This window comes from Ustilaginoidea virens, chromosome 6 (genome assembly GCF_000687475.1).
Source record: "Ustilaginoidea virens chromosome 6, complete sequence".
In the NCBI taxonomy this organism is placed as follows: Eukaryota; Fungi; Ascomycota; class Sordariomycetes; order Hypocreales; family Clavicipitaceae; genus Ustilaginoidea; species Ustilaginoidea virens.
Window position 1 is genome coordinate 1,077,894 of NC_057321.1, and position 23,598 is coordinate 1,101,491.

Consider the following 23,598-nt stretch of genomic DNA (forward strand, 5'->3'; position numbering starts at 1 on the left):
TGCGAACAATGCCGCTGTGTTGGAAATACTACCGCTAGTGTCGCTGCTGTTCTCCATCACGTCGCCGTAATCGATGATGATGCTGCTGTTGATGCCACCGCCCCCCCCCCCCCCCCCCCCCCCATTGACAGGATACCGCTTTCATGCAGTTTCGTCAGGACTCGGCAGCGCGAGTACACCGAGTTTCTTCCTATCAGCCTTCACTGCTCGTCACCATCATAACCAGCATCATCCGGCCCACCATGATGCTCAATCCTTTCCCAAATGGGGAGCTTCAACCTGACCAGCGTCAATAAATGACACGCCGCAATACGTCTTGCCTCACTCATCCGCAAATCGAACCATTTCGTCCAGCTCACGTATGCGAATGTATCTTTGGCCGTATCCCCAACGATCTGCAATTGCTCCGTTTCGGTACTGGCATCGAGATATTCGCCGTAGTCCGAGCCGAAGGTAAAGTGGATGAATCGCACGAAAGTATTGCACATGGCGATTATGAAAATGCTACAAAGAACATCAGTCAGCAAAATGATCATTCAAAAGAAGTGAACGAGGTAGCGAGACGGACTCTTGGTGAAGCTCGTCTTGCTTTTCTCTCCAGGTCAATACAGCTTCTCCAAGATATTGCGCTATCGTCCCGTTCGATACTATGGGGCTACTTCTACCGTTCCGAGGGTCTATACTTATACAGTTGGATGCTCGCTTCGCCTCGATTAAGGCCATGGATGGATGTGCTAAAAACCAGCCTGTGGGTTTTTTGGTGTAGATAGACACACCTGAGTCATCCTCGGATGTGATGTTCTTGACCCCGGCAATGCTCGCGCGAGCTGTTATACGCTCTACCCGAGCACGGACTTCCATTTGCCCGTCGGGCTGTATAAGACAGAGTTGCAGCACATAGCGGACGAAGCTAATCGCAAGGTGGACGGCTTTATCCTCTGGGATGCCCTGGAGTCTTTCGTTTTCATCCTCGTCAGTGTGCTCAACTGTCATCTGGTAGTCAGAGCAAGAGGATGAGGAAAAGGATGAGGACGAGGATGAGGATGGTCGGGTTGGCGAGGAAGAGCCTATGATGATGTCTGTGGAGTTGATGTATTCAGGTCTCTCAACTTGACGCCTTTCACGCGAGGGGCGGGCCTCGGGATCGTGGGCGGACGCGACATTTGATGCCTGCGCCAGGGCAATCCAAAATGTTCCCCCAGGACGCTGCATCAATTTACGTTCAGACTCTAAAAGGTCTGAGCGGGTAACTCCCTGAAGCAGGCTCTCGAGCATATCACCGTCGATTTGCTGTGTAGACGGCTTATTAGGCTGGCAAATTGGACATTCATGCTTGTGATCGTTTTCAAAAGCCCCGAGAAAGGATTTTTCTGGTTGTGTGATGAGCCGGTAAGCGATTAAGTGATGCAATGACCACTTGCTAGCGGAGCTTCGCAGCTGATCCTTTGTAAGCTGCGAAAGAACAGTCAAGTTATCATTCTCAGAGGACAGTTTGGCAAGATCTTCAGGGGTTTGAACGGAATAGGTTTTTTGTCTCATATTGTCCTGTAAAGTGTAATAAGACTTGGGATTCGTGTAGTGGCAGCCATCGTTCTCATTCTCGACCCAGGCAACTAAACTACACCACCTATATATAATGGACGCGGGTTAATGGCCTCGACGTCCTACTTGCCTATTTTCCACATCCGTAATGGGGTTGTTGGGCTTTTCTGGTAGGATTTGTTATGACTACCTGCCTATTTTGGACACCATGATGAATTTTTAGGAGTAGCCACCTACCTCTTATAGGAAGGACCCCCATCTAAGGTACCTAAAGGAGGGTCGGTTAGGTTTGGTTAGTTGCCAATTTCGAGCACGTAAACAGCCAGGGAGGGGTTTTCGAACACGCAGGGAAAAGCTTAAAATAGAGTTTGTACCTCCGCACCTATTTTTCCATAAGCAGTGACCTTATGCATTTTTACTGCTGCGAACCTTTAAAGTGTGCACATATTGAGAGAAGTCGGGATTTAATGCCACTTCTGGAAATATAGAGCTTCTGTTGAGGCCTGTAATATTAGGTACCTATCCTTCGTGTTAGGTAGAGTCTATCTTGAGATTTACCTGCAAGGGAATTGGCCCTGGGTTACGGTTGCACGGAACTGAGGTACTAGACCTGATATATGAAATGGTCAGCTATATTGAGCTATTTAAGGGGATGCAGCCGGCTAAGGTGCTGTTAAATGCCCTACTTGCGAAGGGCCTACTTGCGAAGGGCCTACTTGCGAATTTACCTGTGAAGAAAAGGGACTTAGCCCAGGGCTAGGATTATGGGTAACTTGATGTACTAGTGCTATTCTGTAGAATAATTGAGAGGATGCAGCGCCTTAATGCGCTATTAAAGGGCCTACTTGATGAGGCTGTTGATAAAGCTGTTGATGATATCGCGTGGGCAAGAGTTGTGATAATAATGTGGTGTACATAGAAAGGAGAAATGAAATGTGTGTGGAGTACAGAGTAGAAGGAAGAAAAATACGATGTGTAGCTGCTCGTTGGAAAATAGGTGCGAAGGTACAAGTTCCATTGTAGGCCTAGCATTTCCCTGCGTGTTCGAAAGCCCTTCCCTGGCTGTTACCTTAGGTACCTACGTTAGGTATCTTAGGTACCTGGTCACGGATAGGGGAGGGGGTGGCTGTCACCCCACGTGATGTGACGCACGTGACATAGAACTAGATATATAGCTTTGCGTCTACGCACATCGTAGACTGAACAAGGAAGACTATTACAACACACATTCTGACCCCATCGATCGTGACAGTGGCGCGTGGAGGTAAGTACTCGCTAATTTCGACTTGCCCCATAGGGTTTAAACCAATAGAAAACAGTATATTAAGGGGTACGTTAGGAGACTAATAATCAAGAGGTACAATGCACTTATCGCACCTGAGCCGCATTTAGCCACAGGCTTGAAAAATAGGCCTGGCTGTGCCCTTATCACTAGGCAGCTTAGTTTATCAGTGCTTAAAGCAGGCGAGAAATGCGTTATCCATAGCATTAACGCTGAAGATGTCACTTATTGGCTCTATTAGAAATGCCGGAATTCCTAGTGTAAGGATTTTGGTGATGAAGGTTTGGCGGCTGGGCCGGTTGCCAAGGAGGTTCCCACAGGTAGGCACCTGTAGGTACCTAATGCAGCAGAAAGTGGGTCCGCTACAAAGCCTGCACCTTCTCACCTTCAAAGGGGTTGCAATTGCTTGCTTACATCAGTAGGATGTGCCGCGGTATCTGCATCACACGTTCCCCCTTTCCACTTTGCATCGCAGCTATCAACCCTCCATGGCCGCTCAACTGCTGCTCCCTGCACCGCCATTGAGCGATTTACCCTGTAATAGCCTGGAAAACGGCGATAAGCCCTTGAACTTGTGTTCTAGGCACGACTCGAGTGAAAATCATCCCGACGGCGCCCAGTTGCTGGCTGCGTCGACCCATCCGGCCTGTACATCACCAGCATCAACGTCGACATCAGGTCATGGTCCTGTCAGGCCTTGCCAGCCGGGGTCGCTGCGAGCAGCAATGCAGCAGCACTCCAGGGAGCGGGTGTACGTGCGAGCAATTGCGTGGAGGGCTGACCTTCAGCTGCGAATCCTAAACATTCGGTTCAAGGTCGTAGCAATGTACCGCAAGGAACAGCGTGAGGGAGCCGAAAGGTTTTATCGCTTGATTACTCAAAGCTCTCGCAGTGTTCCAGCAGCTAGCGATGGTCAAGCGGAAGACACGCCGACAGCTGACGATGCCGCCCTCACGCCGTCTGAATTCAACCTGTGGTGTGCCGTGGCGCGGCTCAGGGCTCAGTATGAGTGGTCACAACGGAACGGCATGATTGACATTATAGAAGGCTTGGGACTTCCCCGAACTGTGTCTGTTTGATTTCCCGCCCGAGTCCCCCGCGAGCAATCCCTCCTGCTGATGCAGCAAGCAATAACCCCGCTAACCCATAACCCTCATCTAGTGACTACCTGACCTTGTACTACGGCGGCCGGGCCGTCGACGATATCCCAACAAGCGCCGTCTTCAAAGCCGAAACCGGGCCTGGACGGCTCGCGTTCATCCACCTCCGAAAGATCGAAAAGATCCGAGACAAGCATCTCGGGCTCAAACATGCCCGGAGTCTCGACAAGCTGTTCGCCAAGAACAAGCCGGTCGCCACGCGCACATTCAAGAAGCTGCAGCGTCTCCAGCCAGCCGTGGAAACGGAGGATCCGTACATCGCGGGCATCCTGATTGCGCTGGCGCAAGAGCAACGGCAGGCGAGAGGACGAGCGAGCGCCGAGAGGGTCAGGGCCATTGCGCTGCCGTACCTAAAGCACTTTTCGACCAAGGCCTATTTCTACACCGCGTGCATACCGAAGGCGTTCCTGGACAGGCTGGAGCGGCCCTGGGAAGCTGGGGAATGCGACGAGGTGACGGTGCGGTACGGAGGCATCAGCCTGAAGGATGAGGAGGCCGCGCTGCAGTGCTTCAGGAAGTTTCTGGACGGGACGGTGCATCGTACTGATGAGTAGGCGGAGGGAGGGGGTGGTTCTGCGCAGCGGCAGCGTCGGGTCAGGTGCGCGCAATGTTGGCCCTTTGGGCCGATAGATGGCGTTCAACATGTAGTAGTTTCGTGACTGGCTGCTCGCCTCAGACTTGGCGTCCTAGCTAGTGTACCATTGGATCGAGCAATGCGCTGCGTTGATTTCCCGTTTTCCATTCTTCACCGCCGCTCGGGTCATCATGAACCTGGCAGAATCGGGCGATGCTGCCTGTGACTCCTCCGAACCTGCCAAACTAATGGCACGGACTTGATGCAACTGGGAGGAACTTTGGGATTTGCCAGGTTTTTTTTTTCCGGTGATGGACGCTCAAGACTCGGACATCATTTGTCCTGATGACCTGAAATGCGCTGAAACAGAAACAGCCAAGACGAGGCTGCTTCGACCGGATCCTCAACAATGGAAGTAGGCGTTGACGCTGCCGCCGGGAACGTGCGAGAGCTTGTACATACTGGCTGGCTGAAAACACACGAGGCGCCAGCTCACTGTCTCTGCTTTGCCCTCCAGGCAAAGCCGAGCCAGCCCCCCGCTGAACCCAGTTCGAGCCGCGCCGTGCGTTACCCAAGACGCCGTAGTTTCCCATACAGCAGCAAAGACACCCGACGAGACTGTGTGCAAACGTTCCCCTTGGCCGCGGCGTCCTAGCCCGGACGGCACAGCACCCTCGCCTTGGCAATGACGTTCCTGAGCTGCATCTGCCCGCCGCTCTCGTCCCCGTGCTTGATGACGCCGGGGAAGAGGGTGCACCAGACGGGCCTCGCGTCCAGGGCGTCCTCGTCCTCCCCCCCGACGTCCTCCATGGTGTCGCGGTCAAAGACGACCTGCCGGCCGGGCGAGACGGGCGGCATGTGCACCCTCAGCACGGCCTTCTGCACGACCAGCAGGCGAGCAAGGCCCACGGCGCTGTGGACGAGCGCGCAGAGGCCGGCGTCTCTTGCTCCGGAGCGCGAGGATCCGGTGGTGACGGACTCCAGGACGCCGTTTATGCGCGACGCGACTCGTTCGACGTGCAGGGCAGTTTCGTCGCGCAGGACCTGGGGGGCGTCTCGGCGTATGATGGCGAGGGTGGACGCGCGCCACTGGTTGACGGATGCGTCTGACGCTGCGGGGGTTAGAGGCTTCATTCATGTTGAGGAGGGGGGGGGGGGGGGGCAGATGACACACGTACCGAGCGAAACGAGTAGCTCCTCCGTCTGCCGGAACTGCTGCGTCTGTCCGTCCGACAGGCCGACAAAGTAGCTCTCAAAGACGGTTTCCACCAGGATTCTCGACACGGCAGATTGGAGGAGGTGGATCTTGGCGCCCTGCGCTAGTTGCTGGTACATTATCATGTACGTCGGAACCAAGTCGCTGACCTGTGTGAGCGTCGCTTCATCCAGGTTGGCAAAGTCGACTGTTTTTATTTTGTGACCAGAAACAGCCCCGTTTCTCGACGATTAGTACTCTATCCACCTCGAAAGACTCGACGCAATGACGACAAGGGGGGGGAGGGAGGGGGGAAGGCATGTCTTTACCCAGATTTGCGCGGCGGAAGTTGCTGATGACCCAGTTCTGCAACCCGTTGCCCAGCTTCGCCATGGCCTCGCCAAAGACGTCGTCGCTCGTCTGGTCGTCCGCGCGCGTGCTCGTGCTCACAAACTTCTTCAAAGCGTGAATCTGGCCCTTGAGGCTGCGGATCTCGTCGTCGCGCTCCCGGAGCTCCCCGCGCAGCATTTCCCACCCGTGCCGCAGCTCTGCGCGCTCGGCCTCCCGCGCGTCGACTCCGGACCGCAGCACGCGGAGCTCGGCATCCGTCCTCAGGAACTGCTGGTTCAGGGCGCTGTGCTTGGCTTGCCAAAAGGCGGCCGTTTCGCTTTCGTTTTGGCAGAGCTTGTCCAGTTCCCGGGCGAACTCGCGCTCCATTGCGCCCATCTCCCTCTGGAGGCACGCGATGCGCTCGTCCTTGTCTCGGTCCTTTTGCTTCTCCTGTTCGCCGCGCCCGGGGGAGCCTGCATCCTTGTCTGGGACCGGTGCGCCTGCCACCGACGGGCTGGGGGCGCCGGTGCCGGTGCCCTTGTGCGCTTCCTCCGGGGATGTATTGCTGCCGACCATGGCTGCTCGCGGAGGGACTGCCGGCATGGAGCTGCTGCTGCTGTTGGCGGTGCTGTGGTGTCCGCCTGCCGTGGCATGGCTGTGTCTGCTGGGCTGACTGGCTGCAGATCGTGGTGCATGGTTGCCGCCGCGCCGCTTCTCCGGAGCGTTCATCGAAGGGTCGTGGCGTCTCTGGCGGCAACGCTGGTGCTGAAGACGGCTTTGGTTTGGTGTTTCTGCCCAGCACAGCACAGCAACAGCGCATGCGTCATCTGAGAAAACGTGTCGGCAGCGGCAGCGGGGTCACGGTCTTGGCGGAGCGGGAGTCGGCATAATTGAAGACGGAGAGAAAAGGGTGGCCCGTTTCCAGGGACGTCAAAACGTGCCGAGTTTCAATTTTTTTTTTTGGGATCCAGTGCCAAAGCTCGTCAGTTTCGTCGTCGTCAACGAATGGTCAATCGTCAATCGTCAATCGTCAATCGTCAATCGTCAAGTTCAAGGTTGGGTAGCTCGTGGTTGGTGGGGCGCACAGTGCAAGTACACAGTATGGTTCTGGTTGGAAACTCGACTTTGAAATCCCGTGAATCCCGTGAATCCCATGAATTCATGGCGCGAGGCCTTTCCCCGTCTGATGAATCGACCGTTGAAAAGCTCAAAAACACAGTCAAAACGGGAGGCGGGCATGGTGCACCTTTTGGCCAAGACTCAACAACAACCGACCTCCCACGGCCGTTCGTTGCGCCCGTTTAAATCTCAATCTCGCCCTCTACCTCGTAGGCCTCGTCGCCATCGCCATTCCCAATCTTCTTGGCCCCCATCCTGCAAATAGCCACCCTCGTGACCGGCATATCCTCCGCCCATGCGTGCCCTTCATACCTCGCCAGCAACTCGCGCGCATCCAGCATCAGCCTCTCCCTCCGCGCTCCCCCGACGTACACGGTATTGACCACCGTGGCATGCAGCCGCAACGGACGCTCGTCCACCACCAGCCCCGCCTCGACAAACCGGCTGCGCAGCCTCTCGCAAAACGGATATAGTATGCCTTGAGCGTCGCTCGGCGGGGCGTACAGAACCGACGTCCTGGACGCAGCCGTCATGGACTGCAGGCCGCGGAGGCTGATGAGCAGTCCCTCGCCCTCCTGGGCCTTGCCGCCAGACGCGCTCGACACCGCGCCCGCGGCACCGCCGGCCCTCAGCTGCTGCAGAATGTCCCGCGGCCTGACCTTGTTCAACAGATCCACGGCGTGGCCGACTTGATCCTGTTTCAGGCTCATGACGCCAAGGGTCAGATGAAGGGTCCCCGGCGGACGCACGGCGTCGCTGGGGATGCCGAAGCCTTCCGGGCTGGTGACGTGTGCCCGGAACGCGGTTAGGCTCTTGGAAAGCTGCGCGCTGGCGAGTTGGAGGCACAGGAAATGGGTCGGGTTTGCCTTGCGAGGCATTTTCCAGGAAGATGGAGAACCGTCCCGGAGCCAAAAAAAAAAGGGTGGTGGGCTTTGATGGCCGCGACGGGCTTTTTTTTTTGTTTTTATTTGCACAAGTCCCTTCGCCCTTGGTCCTGTTACGCGCAAGTAATGCCGGCGTGTCGAACCGTCATGGTATCTGCCATGTACGAAGGACGGAAACGGTGTTTGGAGAACGACGTCCTGGAATGCGCAGAGCGCGAGGACCAGCAGGTCGGATATCAATCGACGTAATTCTGCCTGCCGATGGGTGCTGCGAGTGTCCTTTGGGGGCAGACTGTCAGCGCTTTGAGCCCCGAAGCAAATGCACAAGTTGCTGCTTTTCCCGACGGCGTTGGCAAAAAATACTGCGTGCGTGCCGTTTCGTGAGCGTTGTGGGAGGGTTTGTGAGGGTTCGTGATTGAAGTTGGATGCTTCCTTCAATTTGATGACATCCGCTGGGATGGATGCCGTCACCTGGTGATTTGTCAATTGACGGCTACATACATGTAATGTAGTACTCCGAACTCCGTACTCCGTACTCCCGAAAGCTTTCGCGACTTCCATCGGACAACTGCAGGTGCACTGCAGCAGCATGCGCACATGCGGCCCGGGCCCAGAGGCGCTGGTCCGCTAAACGGCGGACATTTTCAAAGTAAGACATACATCAATTGGAATGTTGGAACTAGGGAGGAGCCCTACCTCTCTACTTCCCTATCTCTACCTCTAGGTACCTCTACACCTAACCTTGGGCAAGGTACCTCCTAGTAGCTCGACGTGCACGGGTCGAGGGGCAGAGGTTACGTACGGGTAGCCACGGCCGCCACCAAGTGAGGGCACAGGTCAACCGACCTGTGTCCCCCCCTTGTCATCCGACCGCCCCATAATAACTTAACTGACCTGACCATTGCTGTGGGCTATACTCATAATATAATTGGTTTATTAAGGAATAGTGGGTCAGGTCACTTTATATAGAAAACTATATAGAGAAGTACTTTCTCTGATATTTTACTAGGTTCTTAGGTAGGGGTACCTAGTAAATGAGATTAAAGAAGTCACTTTCTTTAGAAAATATAAGGAGAAGTACTTTCTCTGCTGTTTTATTAGGTTCTTACGTAAGGGTACCTAGTAAGAATATTAAAGAAGTCACTTTCTATAGAAATATATATATAAAGGTACCTCTCTTTCTATCCCTAGTACCTAGGTACTAGGTATCTAGATACTTAGTAGAAATATAAGAAGTCACTTTATATAGAAAAATATATATAAAGGTACTTTTTCAAAATATAGCACCTAGGGACCTAGGTACCTACCAAATAAGAGAAAGGAAGTCACTTTCTATATAAAAGTCTATATAAAGGTACTTTATCTACTTTTAATATTAGGTTCTTAGGTAGGGATACCTAGTAAAAATATAAGGGAAGTCACTCACTATAGAAAAATATATATAAGGATACTTATAGTCTAGTGGCTACTATAGATTAAAGGATCTACTACTATTTATTAGCGTATCTCTATATTAGGAAAGAGCATTGGTCAGGTCTGTTAAGTTATTATGGGGGGGTCGAATGACTAGGGGGGGGCATAGGTCGGTTGATATGTAGTCTCCCACCAAGTATAGGTATGCTGTGTCTAAACATGTAGTTATATCAGATTACTTCCCATGCTTGAACCACGATTGCCCCCGACAGCCACCTCTCTCTTCCAATGCATGCCAACTTCAAGCCATCATTCCGCAACTGCCCTCGTCTGGTCACTTCCCAAGAGTACACTAGGAGCGCCAGAAACAGAAGGAGGGAAGAGGGGAAAAAAAAAAAAAAAAAAACAAAGAAACAAAAAGAGGACGACAACAGCAACATCAGTTGGGAGCTTGGTCATGCGCCATGGCGGGCCATTGGATTCCCCCCTCTCGCGAGACATGGGAAGCCTTCAGTCATGTACACCAGTTGGGTGCATGCTCTACGTCTCTGAAGCCCCGTGTGACGAGCGAGACTGCTCTCCAGGCACATTCGTCGTCGTTCAGCCCGCCAGCACCAGCTCCTGCTCCTCGGAGCCAGGTGACTGGGGAGGCTCTGTAGAATTTGCGCCGGGCTCGGTTTTGCTGCATGCCTCCTAAGCATCGTCGTCATTACCCTTGTCGTAGTACGCCCTGAGCCTCTTCTCAACATCCTTGTAATCCGCTTTTACCTCTGCCAAAACCTTTGCTATGAGCTTTAGGCACTTGTCCACGTCGGGTTCTTCGCTGCCGTCCAAATTTTCGTTTTTGCCATAACGCTGGATCTTTTCACAACCGTCCCGTACTTTGACTAGACCCAGGGTGGCTGACGACCCTTTCAGGAAATGGCCAAGTTCCGAGAGTTTCGTCATGTCTTCGGCGATCCTGGTACATCGCCACCAACCTCCAGTGTTAGCAAATACAAAGATGTATAGTATGAAATGAAATGAAATGAAACGAAAGAAAAAAAATAAAAAAAAATAAAAAAAATAAATAAAAAAAAATAAAAAAAAAACCCCTCTCGCAACCACACACTCTGAACTATTCGTGTCCCCCAATAGGCACAGCCTCCTGAAAGTGTACACGTAAAGCGGACAACATGTTTAAAGCAAACAGCTAGCTGCGGGACTTTTGCTTCGATGGACAGGATTTGACAGTGCGGCAACTTACAGGGCGGCATCCATTTCGGTAAAAGTGTCCTCGGCCTGTGAGAAGAACCCGAATACAATGGAGGAGCTGAACTCGTCATTCTCCGGCTCGTCCATTTCAAGTATTTGTCCAAAGGCGGCCACATCAACGGTATCTCCAAAAGGGTTCTCATCCTTCCCACACGGTAAGTTACTTTGCTTACATGATAGAATATCAACATGCGAACGAGGAGAATAGGGAATCATTAAGAGAACAATCCAGCATCATGATGATGACGAACCTTTTCTTTGGTTTGCGCCATGGCCGTGGTGCGTGTGTAGATGAGGGGGTAGGATGGGGACAAAGGGCTCGAGGCGGATATCGGTCTACACGAGGTTTGATTGTTGACAAGAGTGGGCGACAAGATCTCAGGGCTTTGACAGAATCCCTGTAGGAGATGGGGAAAGCGCAGGAGACTGAGACGCAGCGAGCAAGCCAGTTGTTGAAGCCGTGTGTCGGGCACTTGACGGAGGGCGTGCCGGCGGCCGGCCTGCAACCTGCGTCGTTGTCGATCGGGGAGGAGGGGGGGAGGGGGATGCCCTTCGGACCCGGCACTGAACGAGGCACTTCCGAGTCCCTGGCGGCGCGGGCAACTTGACTACCTACCCGGGTAGATGTGCCGGGGTATGCGATTATAGCAGGTGCCGTTGAGACCAGTCGCGAGAATCGCTGCAACAAGGCTCAATATAGCCTCACGAGCGCCGCCATACGAGGAGGAAGCTGCAACGGCGTTGGACGGGCGAGCGAGAGGGTTGAGGTGCTGTTGGGCCAAGCGTCAACGAGAGCCAAAAGAAGAAGAAAAAAAGGAAAGAAAAAAAAGGGAAAAGGGAAAAGGAAAAAAAAAAAAGGGTCGGGCTAAACAAGAGAAGTCTGGATCGGCAGCGCGGCTAATAAATCTGGGCGAGTAGACTCCAGTCCCCCTTGCGTGTCGTCGTAACGAAGAGCGGGAAATGAATAAATCAGCGTCAATGGCTGCAGAAGACGTCAGTGGGCAGAACAGTCAATGATTGTGAGTCGTGACTTGGCCTCAGCGGGCCGGCTAGTGGGGTTGAGGCTAGAAGCCAGAGCCCACAAGACCGCAACGGTTGGGCCGTGTGGGCGGCGCTATTTAGTAAGCTGAGGGCAAAGGGCCGCCAGACTCTTAACCTGTTCCGGTGGGATTCAGTGGGAATCCGGTGAGTGAAGGGCCAAACGCTTGCCCTAGACATTTTGCCTTGGGGGCCGGGAATTGGTGAAGAAGACATCAATTGATATGTAGGACCAGCCTCGAGGCATCAGAGCAGGACACAGGACACAGGTCGAGTCGGCCAGCTCGCATGGGGCATGGTCTACCGAGCATCAGGATCCAGGAGCGAGCGTGGCAGTGGCAAGGCATGTGAAGAAGCGGCAAGTTTGGACTTTTTTTTCCTTTTCTTCTTCTTCTTCTTCTCTCCTTCACTCGAGTTAATGTCCAGCCCTCGGTACTTGACCAATCGTGCAGGAGATCATGGTAGAGGCAGCTTGGAAGGGACCCAGGCGAAAGTGATGGACGACAGTATTTCCTAATGGTACAAGCAAGGTATGTACAATGCGTCGCATCGTTTGGTTGAAAGGACGCGGGGAAAGCCAGGACAAAGGAAATAAATGCAGTGAGCACATCGGACACAGGGGCGAGCAGCGGTAGGAAGAGGAACAAAGACAAGGGTGATGAAGACGTCAACTTGTTCGCGAACCAGTCTTGCTGGGTAGGGCAGCAGCCGACAAGTCTGCTTGACAAGGCCGTTGGGCCCGATGAAGCGGATTGAGGGAAGCAAGGAATAATTGGCCGAGACTGCGGAGCAGCAGTGAAGGAAGGATGGGGGGGCGGTGGAGGGGTGCTAGGGGGGGTTGGGTAGTGTAATGGAGGCAGCTAAGAATGGCAGCGAAGAAGTCGGCGAAGGGCAGCGAACAAGCAGAAAAGGCCCGTTGGTGTCGCATGGCGGGGTTAAACGGTCGAAAAGGGAAAGCAGCAGGTACCTACCTCCCAAGGTACCTAAGAAGTAGGTAGGCGGAGCGAGCTGAGAGAAGAGAGGCTGGGGGCACCAGGAGAAAGAAAGAAAACGCGGCGCCAAGCCTGCCGCTGTAGGTGTGATGCGGGAGAAGGAAAAGACGCACAAAACGGCTGGCGCAGAGACGGACGAGGGGGCAGAGGGAAGAGGGAATTATGGGAGGGAACTGCGGGAATTGCGGGAAACCGTGGGGGGGGAAGGAGGGAAGGAGGGAAGGAGGACCAAAACACCAGACACCAATTGGCAACTTGCAAAACACAAGTCAACCCCACCCCACCCGCCGCGCTCTAAAGTGCCATCAGCCTCGAGGTGTTATCGTGGTTTGGCCCGGCGACGTGATTCGTTCCCGAGTTTGGGGATTCCATGCAAGTCGTGCCACAAGGTTTGGCAGGGGCCAGTGAGCTAGGAAGGGCACACCCGAGATGATGGAAACGAGTTCTGTTCTGTTCTCGTCTACTCCGTACGGAGTACTCCGCGTCTGATGACATGCGCGTACCAACGTGCAAATCGAAGCTCAGCGTGCAGCCACCGGCCTGGTCTGGGCATGCAGATGGCTGACGCCCGGTGACGTATTGTTGCGCGTGGTCCGTGTGACCCGCCGAGGGGCAATTGGGTAATTGGGAAGGAAGCATCGAGGACCAGTCGCGACCCGTCCGTCATCCCCGCTGGGCCAGACGCGCAGCGCAGACTCTCCTCGCTCCCTTGGGGAGAGGAGCAGCCCCGGGCACGCTTTTCCAGCTCATCAAGCTCACGCACCTCAGTCTCGGCAACCCATCGTTGGGAGGCTTCGCGGAGACTAGTCATCGAACCCGATGGAAGCCAGGCCTTCACGTTGCATCGCTGGACCCCCCCCTCGTTGCTCGTCGTCGCCCACCCTCATCTGACAGATCAAAGTTGGGTACTCGGGGAGTCAGGAGTCAGGAGTCAAGAGTCAGGCTTCCGCATTGCCAAGGCCGTCGGGCGGGGCCTAGAACTGCTACCAACCTCCCATGCCACGTACCACGTCCCACGTCCCACGTCCCACGTCCCACGTCCCACGTCCCACGTCCAGCGCACGTTGCTGCACGCGGCTGCCGAGAATCCCATCGGAATACTAACACGCGAGGTATCAAGCAGAGAGAAAAGATGGAGGGGGACAATCCACGCTCCATTGAAACGCATCATCGTCATTTCATCGTCTCGTCACATTGCAAGAGCCGGGAGCTTTGTATGACCACCACCACGTCAGCGGGTGACGTCCACAGCATGAGAAACGAAACGCTGGACGCTTGACTCGACGAAGAAAACGGTCGTCAAGTCGTGACAATGCTCCCCTCCACTGCTTGCCTGTCGCGATAAACTAACCTGACGCCACCACCCCTGCTGCCCTGCATGCGTGAGCACAAGGATCGGTCGGTGCCTGGAAGTTGAGGAACAGGCTGGGATAATTTCACCTTTGCTTCCACGCAGAGACACCTATGCATAGAATTGCGACCAGTTACCGCCCGACGCTGCGGCCTACTGTACCTCCAGAAACATGTTCCTGAGAGAACGAGGCGCTTCTTATTCTTGCTGCATCGTCTACAAACACGGGCAAACGAGCTGCGACAGCTGGTGCTGGTGTCGATGCGCTGCCTCGCTCAACTCTTTACTCCTGCACTCGCTGGCAAACACCCGCTCGATGCAGGGCTTCATCATGCTGCATCTATCTCGCTTGGATGTCGCTGCCAGACCGGAAAAGTTCAAAGAGTTCTTGTTACTTGTTGTTACTTCTCGTCATGGGGCTGAGAGGAGACCTGCGCAACCTTGGCGCCGGTAAACTGTAAACTGTGATTAGCCTGCCTGCCTTGTCCAAGCCTGCACACCCGGGCCTACCAGTCTGCTCTCGAATCAAGTCGGTCACGGATTCGCCGCCTATGCCGGCTCCATGTCCAAGGCCACCCTCCCATGAAATGAAATTCATCTGAAAGGGGCTTGGGCCGCTTGAATCCAACGTCGGCACTCCCTTTCCGTCCACCTGGTTGCGCGGGGGGAAAAAATAAAAGAGGTCTGTCAGGGCACAAGAAGTCGTGGAGACGCATGAGTGGTTGTCTGACGCTATCTTGCTCGCTCACTGATGGATGCCACTGATGGATGGATGCAGGGAACGGTCAGGACTCGGAGCCAGACCAAGCGAATCACGCGAAACACCCGGCGCCGATCCCACATTATCCCGCCGTCGTGGCTCCTCTGAAGACTTTGCAAGTTCTAGCCCTGGCATGACGCGCTTTAAAAAAGACTCCAGGAGTCCGAGCAAGGGCCCGGTCGTTGGGCGGAAGGACATTGAAAGGGCATCTTGGATCATGGCGTTGGGCAAGGGCAGAAGTTTCACACTTATCAGCTTGTGCATGACTTTTTTTTTTTTTTTTTTCCCGCACTGGCCACGGATTGAACGCAATGAGCACACATGACATCATTCCACAGTGCGGATCGCAACTACGCTCACGGCTGGTGTACGAGTAAAACCGGAACAGGATCGGCAAGGAATGGCTGCCGCAAGGAGATGCTGCTGCGTGGGCGAGCGCGCCTGACGCCAGAGGTGTCGTACCGACTTGTCCCGGACTTTTGCCAACAGTCGCAGAGGTTGGAGAATGGGCGGCAAGTGTCTTTTTTTTTATTTTTATTTTTTTTTCGTTGAGCCACGGTCCCACGGTCTTGTCTGCTTCCGCGGCCAAGCGTCAATAAAGGAGAGCCGGTAAGGCTGGCTTGGCTTGCCCGACGTGGAGCGTGTCGACGACTCAACAAACGGTCGCCAACACGAATGGCCCCGGTTCCCGGACTATGCGATGGAAAAGGGGGAAAGTGGATGGCTTGTACTTCCAAGCCACCATGCGATAAAATGCCTCTTGGGCCCGTTGGATCAAAAGGAGGGGCATCTGTCGACGGCGGGCTGCATTCGGACGGGCTGCATTCGGACGGGCTGCATTCGGACGGGCTGCATTCGGACGGGCTGCATTCGGACCGTAGAAGCTTCCACACACGGCACCAGAACAAAAGCATAACGAGAGCCGGGGGGATGGAAAGAGGGGGGGCGGAGAGAAGAGAAGAAGAAGAAGAAGATGCAGGGACACGACTCATGTGCGTGAGTGAGACAGCGACAGACAGCTCGAGAAAAGCTGCAGTGATGGTGTATAGAGACTATATTAAAAACGAGGAGAAAGAAAAAAAGTTGAAAAGGGAAGGGAAAAAAGACAGAGGAAACAATAAGCAAAGATTCGTCACTCGTAGGTGATGGCCTGCACCCACCACTAATGACTGGGTGTTTACGGGTCAGGAGATGGTTTAGAGTGCTTCCACGTTGCCGGGTGAGCTTCGCCACGACCGCCTCCCACGACCTTTTTCTTGCCAAAAACCCAGTCCCGACGTAGTTGCGCGAACCAGACTTTCCCCAATAGGTCGCCCGACGGGGCACAAACAAAGAAGGGTGACGAAGCCCGCGTGCGACTGGGCTGGCCCTTGGGATCATCAGGGCATCTCCACGGGTCGACAAGCCAAAAACAACCCGGTGGCGACGTCAGGTCGCCGGGCTTTCAAAACATGACTTTGGAGGCGACGCTGAGCAGCCAGGCGGCGTCCTTCCAGCCACCTTGGTCGGCAGTTGGCGGTGGTAACCGCTCGATCGGGGCATGGAGCACATGCTCGAAATGCCGGTGGGATGGCACTCCGCGCCCCGCGCACGCCGGCTCCTCCTCCTCCTTCTCCTCCTCCATGGCGTCTGCCTCGTCGTCTTCCGAGTCCTCCTCGTTCTCGTCCACCTTGAACAAGGACCAGCCGATGACGTTGCTGATCCACGACCCCTGGCCGGCGGCGCCGTGCCGCACGAGCCTGCGCACGGTGGCCTCGTCGTCCTGGGCCGTGTCGTGCTCGAGCTCCTCGAGCTTCTCGTCGAGGTTGACAAAGTCGGGGCCGGCGATGCCGCCCTGGTGGCTGGGGAAGTACGAGTCGTCGGCGTCGGCGTCGGCGCCGGCCCGGTCCGGCGGCGCGTCCGCGTGGCCGCGGGTTTCGACCATGCTGTGCTTGCGGCTGTTGAGCCGGCTGCTCAGCCTGCTGCCGCCGGGGGTCGCGTCGTCGTCCGCCGCGGCCGAGCTGCCCCGCCGGCTGGCGCGGCGGCTCGCCGCCTCCCGCTCGCGAGCGAGTTCCTGCTCAAAGGCCTCCTCGTCGGCGTCCCGCACGCCGGCCAGGCTGGTCGAGCTCTGCCTGGACACGAGCCAGGCCTGGCCCTTGTATTCCCGCGCCTCGGAGCTGAGGAGCGCGCCGGCCCTTAGGAGCCAGTCGCTTTCGTTCTCGCCGCCGTTGCCGTTGCCGTTGCCGTTGCCGGGGCCGGGGCCGTCACGTCGTCGCGGCGTCGACGCTCCAGACCTTGATTTCTTGCCGTGGCCGCCGTGGCCGAGGTGCGTGGAGGATTGGCTCGTGGGGATGGGCCCCCCCGGGGCCGATGGCGTGCGGTGATGGGATCGTGAGCGAGGAGTGACGGACCCGCGCGAGAGGAGTCGCGGCGTGGTGGGCGCCGACTTGCCCTGCAGGTAGGTGCCGTGCGAGATGGGAACGACCGAGTCGGGTATGGCGTCGCTGTCATTGATGGGTAGCTTGACGGTCAGAGGCGCGAGGGACAGGTGGTTGATGTTGGTGGTGGAGCGGTTCTTGCGCCGGGCCGGGTCAGAGTGCTGATTGTAGGCGACGTCCATGGCGAGCCAGGTTGCAGGAGGTCCCTCGAGCTGTCAATTCTTGTTGTCTTTGCCCTTTTCTTCTCCCTTTTCTTTAGGAGGGGGGGGTGGGGGTCGTTTCGCGATTCGAGTCGAGCGGCGATCGAGGCAGCACGCAGTGACGTAGTAATAGATTGGGGGGGTTCTCGATGCTCGTTCTCCTGGCAGGGCGAGATTGGCTGTGACTGCAGGTGGGATTGATGACAAGAATTGGACCGAGAGGGGAGGACCAGACGGGAGAGGATGAGGCTGGGAGGTGCAGTGCCAAGATCTGGTCTGGACTAAACGTCCCACCAGACGGGACTATGGGCTAGGAGGAAACAGGGCCGAGTCTCTTTAAGTATGTTGTCGATTGATTCGGCGGACGACAATGGGTGGTGGTTGGGCGTGGCGCCTCGGCAGAAGCCAACTCCCTTGCTGCGCTGCCGAGGGCGAGGAGGGGGGCAGAAGAAAAAAATTAAAATTTCAAAACCAGGCAAACTTGATATTTCCCGTTCAGCAGCAGCTGCTTCATCAAAAGGCCGAGCCGCGCCTGGGCTCTGCACGGCCAGATCACGGGCAACCAGACACGAGCGTCTCGGATCCCGGCGGGAACCTTGCGGACGGCAGCAAGGGCCCTGGTCGGGAAGCAAATGTCCGCTAGAAGGAGACCCTGGATAGTGGGATACAGCAGTCTAGCAGCCTGGTCGGCAGCCAACTTGCCGCTTGCAGCCCTCAGGCCGTCATTAGCCACAGATGGGAGCAGATACATCGCGGATACAGCGCGGATACAGGGGCTGGCAGCCCGCAATCTGCCGAGATCATCCGGCCTGGCGACGAACGAATCAATCAATGATTGAAACTTTGACCCAGTGCTTCTTCCTTTTCTCTCGCAGCTCGCCGTTTCCGGCAGCTGGCAGCCAAGGACGGAACGTCTGATCAGCCGAGGCGTCCATCTCGCTCGCGCAGCACACTAGGTGTACTCGGTTAGGTTCGTCGCCCGGCTCAACACGGAGCGGAGAAGCGGAATAGCCTAGGGCATGTTTAGCGTTGACGAGGTACCCGACGGGTACTCTGTACCTTTTGAAGTCTATTGGCGAGGCGAACGACGACCTGCAGAGGCGACAAAAATTTTCACTGTGCATAAGGCGCCACTTGTCGAGGCCTACGGCGCGTGACCGACCGGCTTTTTCCGTCCTTTCCCGTCCTTTTCCTGCTGGCACCTTGGCTGACATGCTCTCGTCGCTCGATGGCAAGGGAGGTTTGTTTCTTGGCCGCTTCAAAGACCGTCGAGCCGGTTGCGTGGACAGTGTGCGCGTAGATGATGCTGGCGATGCCGGGGTTTACAGGTCTGCGGGACCGGTGGCATTTGCCGTGACAATTGCAGAAGTCGAATGTCTGATGACCTGATGTTTGTTGCCTCGTACTTTAGTTTTTCAGCTCTTGAAAACTACCTGTACTCTTGACCCCTCCCAAGCGGTCCCCCAAACGGCAACCACCAATCACAACGCCCCAAACACACCTCCGCCCCTCCAACCAAGACCTCACATCACAGCTCATGCGCTAGCGCCGATCTCGTCCAGGACGGGACTTGAATCAACCAGGGAAGGGGGAAAAAAAAATCAATTCAAGTCTGGTCGCGCAATCAACAGCTTGGTCATCCAGACAACAGAAAGCAGCCAGCAGCCGGCCGCCAGCAGACAGCAGACAGCAGGCCCATTCACCGCCCCCCACGCCGCGATACACCAGCCGTTGCGCCCGTTTCCCTTGCCTGGCGGCTGCGAGAATGCGCAACCTTCGCAATGTTCGCTTCGGGCGGTGGATGCACCCCAACATCACTTCGGCTTGCTGGGACGCCGACAACGATGACGTCCTTTACACCGTTGGGCCGACGGAGGAGAGTTCCACCATCGAGCTGGTCCGAGTTTCGCAAAGTGAACCCTCGTGAGTTGGCTCCAGAAATTACAGAATACAAAACCACCCCCCTCCCCCCCTTTTGCGCCTCGGCGCCGCATGCATCAGGATTTCTTCTTTTTATCTTTCCAATGGAGTCGTTTTGGTTGCTAAGGCCCCGCTACAACCAGGTCGTACGAATCGATAGCCAGCTGGGATGCCCCCAGCCCGAACCCAGAGCTGCTGGTAGACAGGGTCGTCAACGTCCAGTACCTGGGCGGCTTGTCGGGGACATGTCTCGTGCTGGAAGGCGGCGACATCATCACCGTGCAGCAGGACAAAGCGTCGGGAAGCGATGCTCGCATCGAGATCGTGGGCTCCATCGACGCGGGCATTTCCGCTGCGCGATGGTCTCCCGACCAGGAAGTCTTGACCGTCGCCACCAAGGCGAATACCGTGGTTTTCATGACCGCAAACTTCGACCCGATTGCCCAAGTGTCCATGACCGCCGAGGACCTCAAGGCTTCAAAGCACGTCTCCGTCGGATGGGGCAAGAAGGAGACTCAGTTCCAAGGCCGCGGTGCCAAAGCGCTCCGTGACCCGACCATCCCCGAAAGAGTCGACCAGGGCCTGCCGAGCACGCGCGAGGACGGCTCAACCACAATCAGCTGGAGAGGGGACGGCTCGTACGTGGCCATCAACGCTGCTGTCCAGGAGGGGGGCAGGCGGGCTATCCGCGTGTATTCCCGCCACGGCGGGCTCGACAGCGCCAGTGAGCCGGTCGATGGCCTGGAGGGCGCCCTCAGCTGGAGACCGTCGGGAAACCTGATTGCCGGTATCCAACGGCTGCCCGACCGAGTCGACGTTGTGTTTTTCGAAAGAAACGGGCTTCGCCACGGCCAGTTCACGCTGCGATCGCCCGGAAGCTCCGCCTCGGCGTGGGAGAGCATCCGCCTCGAGTGGAACTCCGATTCGACCGTGCTGGCCGTCTTGCTCGACGACTGCGTCCAGCTCTGGACCATGGGCAACTATCACTGGTACCTGAAGCGGCGGGTTCCCATCAAGTCTCGCCTCGTCAATCTTTCCTGGCACCCCGAAAAGGCCCTTCGCTTCGCCGCGACATCGTCCTCTGAAAGCATCACGGCCGAGGAGGCCTTTTGCACCGCGAGAGGATCCTGTCTCCCGCCCTTTGACAGCGGCGCCGTCGCCGTCATCGACGGCGAGACGGTCAAGCTGACTCCCTTCAGGACCGCAAACATGCCGCCTCCAATGTCTCTTTTTGACGTCGCTGCCGAGTCGTCCGTGGCGGACGTGGCGTTTGGGCGCCGGAACACTTCCTTTGCAGTGCTGCATGGCAAGGGCGTCGATTTGTACGAGTGGCCCACCCGGGACGGGCGCGGCGTCAAACCGAATCTCAAGTCGCGAATCCCGCTCCCGGCAGCCGGTACGACGCCCGGGAGCCCGGCCCTCGTTCCGCTCCGCATCTGTTGCACGTCAGAGGCGTCTTTCCGAGTGTTCAGTTTCGACGGAGACTCCAAGTTGGTGCAGCACGCCGTCGACGTCGGCGGCAGCTCCATAAGCCCTGCGGCTTGCCAGAAACCTCTCGTTTCCACTTGCGCGTACGAGAATGCCGCGTTGCTGGAAGCGTATGGGCAGGACGCTTCGGGCACCTTGTACCGGCTGCTGGAGACGTCGAGTGAGCAGACGACGGTCAAGTTCCCTGCTCACCTGCCCTGGTTTGAGATTGGCAGAGTCGAGGGCGAGATGGCCGCCTTTGGCCTGTCGAGAAATGGTCACTTGTACGCCAACTCGAGGTTGCTGGCCAAGAATTGCACGTCCTTTGTTGTCTCGCCCAGTCATCTCATCTTCACCACCACCAACCATCTCGTCAAGTTTGTCCACTTGACGCCCGCAGTTGAAGGTACTTTTTTTTTTTTTTTTTTTTTTTTCTGAGCTGGAAAATCGCCGTTGTGCCAAAGGCGCCCCCCCCCCCCCTCCAGCGCCCCAGAGGTAAAAAGAAAACGTGCTGACGACACGATTTATTGCCGCAGACCTTGAGATTCCCGAGGACGACCCCGAAAGTGACGAGCGGTGCCGCAGCGTAGAGAGGGGATCGCGCCTCGTGGTCGCCATCCCTACCAACATGAGCATTGTGCTGCAGATGCCCCGTGGCAATGTCGAGACCGTCTTTCCTCGAGCCATGGTTGTTGCAGGTATCCGCAGCCTGATTGAGGAAAGGAACTACTCGCGCGCCTTTTCCTACTGCCGGACGCAAAGGGTAGACATGAACATCCTGTATGACCACCAGCCGGCCCAGTTCCTGGCAAATGTCGGCTCCTTCCTCAACCAGCTCAACGACGTGACCTACATCGACCTTTTCCTCTCATCCCTCAGGTAAGACTTGCCGCACCTAGGCAGCTTTGCCGAGTCAAGTCCCTTAGCCCCGTAGCCTTGGACAAAGTATCAACGCTGACGGCGGCTGAGATATCCAGAGAGGAAGACGTCACGGAGACCATGTACAGGAACACCAAGCACGCCCGGCACGGTTCCTCCCGGCCCGATGAGCAGGTCAAGCCGGCGCCCTCTCCCTCCTCCTCCTCCTCCAAAGTCAACACGGTCTGCGACGCCGTCCTGCGGGCACTGCAAGCCCGCAAGGCGACCAACGTCCAAAACATCATCACCTCGCACGTCTGCAAGATCCCGCCCGCCCTCGAGGACGGCCTCAGCCTCGTGGCCGAGCTCATGCAGGAGGACGAGAAGCTGGCCGAAAAGGCCGTCGAGCACATTTGCTTCCTCGTCGACGTGAACCGTCTCTACGAGACGGCCCTCGGCCTGTACAACCTCGACCTTGCGCTCCTGGTAGCCCAGCAGTCGCAGCGCGACCCGCGCGAATACCTGCCCTTTATCCAGAACCTGCACGAGCTGCCGGAGCTGCGGCGCCGGTTCGACATTGACGACCACCTAGCCCGGCGGGCCAAGGCGCTCGACCACCTGCACGCGCTGGACTCGTTTGACGACTTCTGCGCCTACGCCACCAAGCACGCCCTGTACCAGGATGCCCTGCGCATATCGCGCTACGACAGCGCGCGCCTGGCGGCCGTCACGTCCCTCTACGCCGCGCACCTCGAGTCCAAGTCGTGCTACCGCGAGGCCGGCCTCGCCTACGAGTCGCTCAAGAAGTACGCCAAGGCCACGTCGTGCTACCGCGCCGCGGGGGCAGCCTGCTGGCAGGAATGCCTCTACACGGCGCAGCGGCAGCGGCACCCGCCCATGTCGGCCGAGGCCATGGCCGACCTGGCCACCAGCCTCGCCGACGCCCTGTGGGAGGCCAAGGACTACGCCGCGGCCGCCACGATCCACCTCGAGCACCTGTCGTCCGTCGAGACGGCCATCAGGTGCCTCTGCAAGGGGCACCTGTTCGCCGAAGCCATGCGGCTCGTCGTCGTCAAGTCCCGCCCGGAGCTCCTCAAGTCGGCGTTTGACGTCGGCCTCACCGAGGCCTTTGGCAGCACGACCGAGTTCCTCGCCGACTGCAGGAGCCAGCTGCGGGCCCAGGTGCCCCGCGTGCTGGAGCTGCGCCGCAAGGCCCTCGAAGACCCCGTGTCCTTCTTCGAGGGCGAGCGGGCCGGCGGGGCCGACGTCCCCGACGACGTCTCCGTGGCGGCCAGCTCGCGCGTGTCCACCAGCGCGAGCCTGTTCACCCGCTACACGGGCAAGGCCGGCAGCGTGGGGACCGCCGGCACGGGCGTCTCGCGGGCGACCAGCAAGAACCGGCGGCGGGAGGAGAAGAAGCGCGCGAGGGGCCGCAAGGGCACCGTCTACGAGGAGGAGTACCTCGTCAACAGCGTGCGCCGCCTGGTCGAGCGCGTGGCCGCCGCCAAGCCCGAGCTGGAGCGGCTGGTCTTTGCCCTCGCGCGGAGGGGCAAGACGGAGCACGCCCGCGCGGCCGAGCAGCTGATGAGCGACGTCGTCCGCGCCTGCCAGGCCGCCATACCAGAGGTGTTTCCCGCCGCGCCCGCCGCGCCCGCCGCCCAGACGCAAGGGCGCTCCGCCGGCGGCACCGACCAGGGCGAGGGCGAGGGCGACTGGGCGTGGAGGGCCACGGGCGGCGACGCCGTGCTGCGGGACTTTATGGAGGACCGGGCCAAGCATCAGGAAGCTCCTGTCATTTCTGGCCTGCAAAGGTTGGCGCTCCTGGGGTAAAATAAATGGATT

The 23,598-nt window shown here is 57.1% G+C and overlaps 8 protein-coding genes across 8 annotated transcripts; 2 read left to right on the forward strand and 6 right to left on the reverse strand.

The window, feature by feature from the left end:
- Window positions 1–200: 200 nt before the first annotated feature.
- On the reverse strand, window positions 201–1,539 carry UV8b_07215 (uncharacterized protein; the record flags this gene model as incomplete). Its single annotated transcript, XM_043144712.1, has 2 exons — window positions 201–504; window positions 569–1,539. The coding sequence occupies 2 exons, from the start codon at window positions 1,537–1,539 to the stop codon at window positions 201–203; spliced, it is 1,275 nt and encodes a 424-aa protein (XP_043000647.1).
- Window positions 1,540–3,549: 2,010 nt separating this feature from the next.
- UV8b_07216 (uncharacterized protein) lies at window positions 3,550–4,538 on the forward strand (the record flags this gene model as incomplete). The annotated part of the gene is made up of 2 exons (XM_043144713.1): window positions 3,550–3,893; window positions 3,986–4,538. 2 exons carry the CDS (start codon window positions 3,550–3,552, stop codon window positions 4,536–4,538), a joined length of 897 nt encoding a protein of 298 aa, XP_043000648.1.
- Window positions 4,539–5,209: 671 nt separating this feature from the next.
- On the reverse strand, window positions 5,210–6,812 carry UV8b_07217 (uncharacterized protein; the record flags this gene model as incomplete). Its single annotated transcript, XM_043144714.1, has 3 exons — window positions 5,210–5,670; window positions 5,737–5,961; window positions 6,083–6,812. 3 exons carry the CDS (start codon window positions 6,810–6,812, stop codon window positions 5,210–5,212), a joined length of 1,416 nt encoding a protein of 471 aa, XP_043000649.1.
- A 572-nt stretch (window positions 6,813–7,384) lies between these two features.
- Window positions 7,385–8,080, reverse strand: UV8b_07218 (uncharacterized protein; the record flags this gene model as incomplete). Its single annotated transcript, XM_043144715.1, has 1 exon — window positions 7,385–8,080. The coding sequence occupies one exon, from the start codon at window positions 8,078–8,080 to the stop codon at window positions 7,385–7,387; it is 696 nt and encodes a 231-aa protein (XP_043000650.1).
- A 2,112-nt stretch (window positions 8,081–10,192) lies between these two features.
- UV8b_07219 (uncharacterized protein) lies at window positions 10,193–11,025 on the reverse strand (the record flags this gene model as incomplete). Its single annotated transcript, XM_043144716.1, has 3 exons — window positions 10,193–10,460; window positions 10,746–10,897; window positions 11,005–11,025. 3 exons carry the CDS (start codon window positions 11,023–11,025, stop codon window positions 10,193–10,195), a joined length of 441 nt encoding a protein of 146 aa, XP_043000651.1.
- Window positions 11,026–16,338: 5,313 nt separating this feature from the next.
- Window positions 16,339–17,493, reverse strand: UV8b_07220 (uncharacterized protein; the record flags this gene model as incomplete). The annotated part of the gene is made up of 1 exon (XM_043144717.1): window positions 16,339–17,493. One exon carries the CDS (start codon window positions 17,491–17,493, stop codon window positions 16,339–16,341), a length of 1,155 nt encoding a protein of 384 aa, XP_043000652.1.
- A 475-nt stretch (window positions 17,494–17,968) lies between these two features.
- On the reverse strand, window positions 17,969–18,262 carry UV8b_07221 (uncharacterized protein; the record flags this gene model as incomplete). The annotated part of the gene is made up of 1 exon (XM_043144718.1): window positions 17,969–18,262. One exon carries the CDS (start codon window positions 18,260–18,262, stop codon window positions 17,969–17,971), a length of 294 nt encoding a protein of 97 aa, XP_043000653.1.
- A 1,014-nt stretch (window positions 18,263–19,276) lies between these two features.
- Window positions 19,277–23,586, forward strand: UV8b_07222 (uncharacterized protein; the record flags this gene model as incomplete). Its single annotated transcript, XM_043144719.1, has 4 exons — window positions 19,277–19,434; window positions 19,575–21,304; window positions 21,435–21,777; window positions 21,876–23,586. 4 exons carry the CDS (start codon window positions 19,277–19,279, stop codon window positions 23,584–23,586), a joined length of 3,942 nt encoding a protein of 1,313 aa, XP_043000654.1.
- Between the last annotated feature and the right edge of the window lie 12 nt (window positions 23,587–23,598).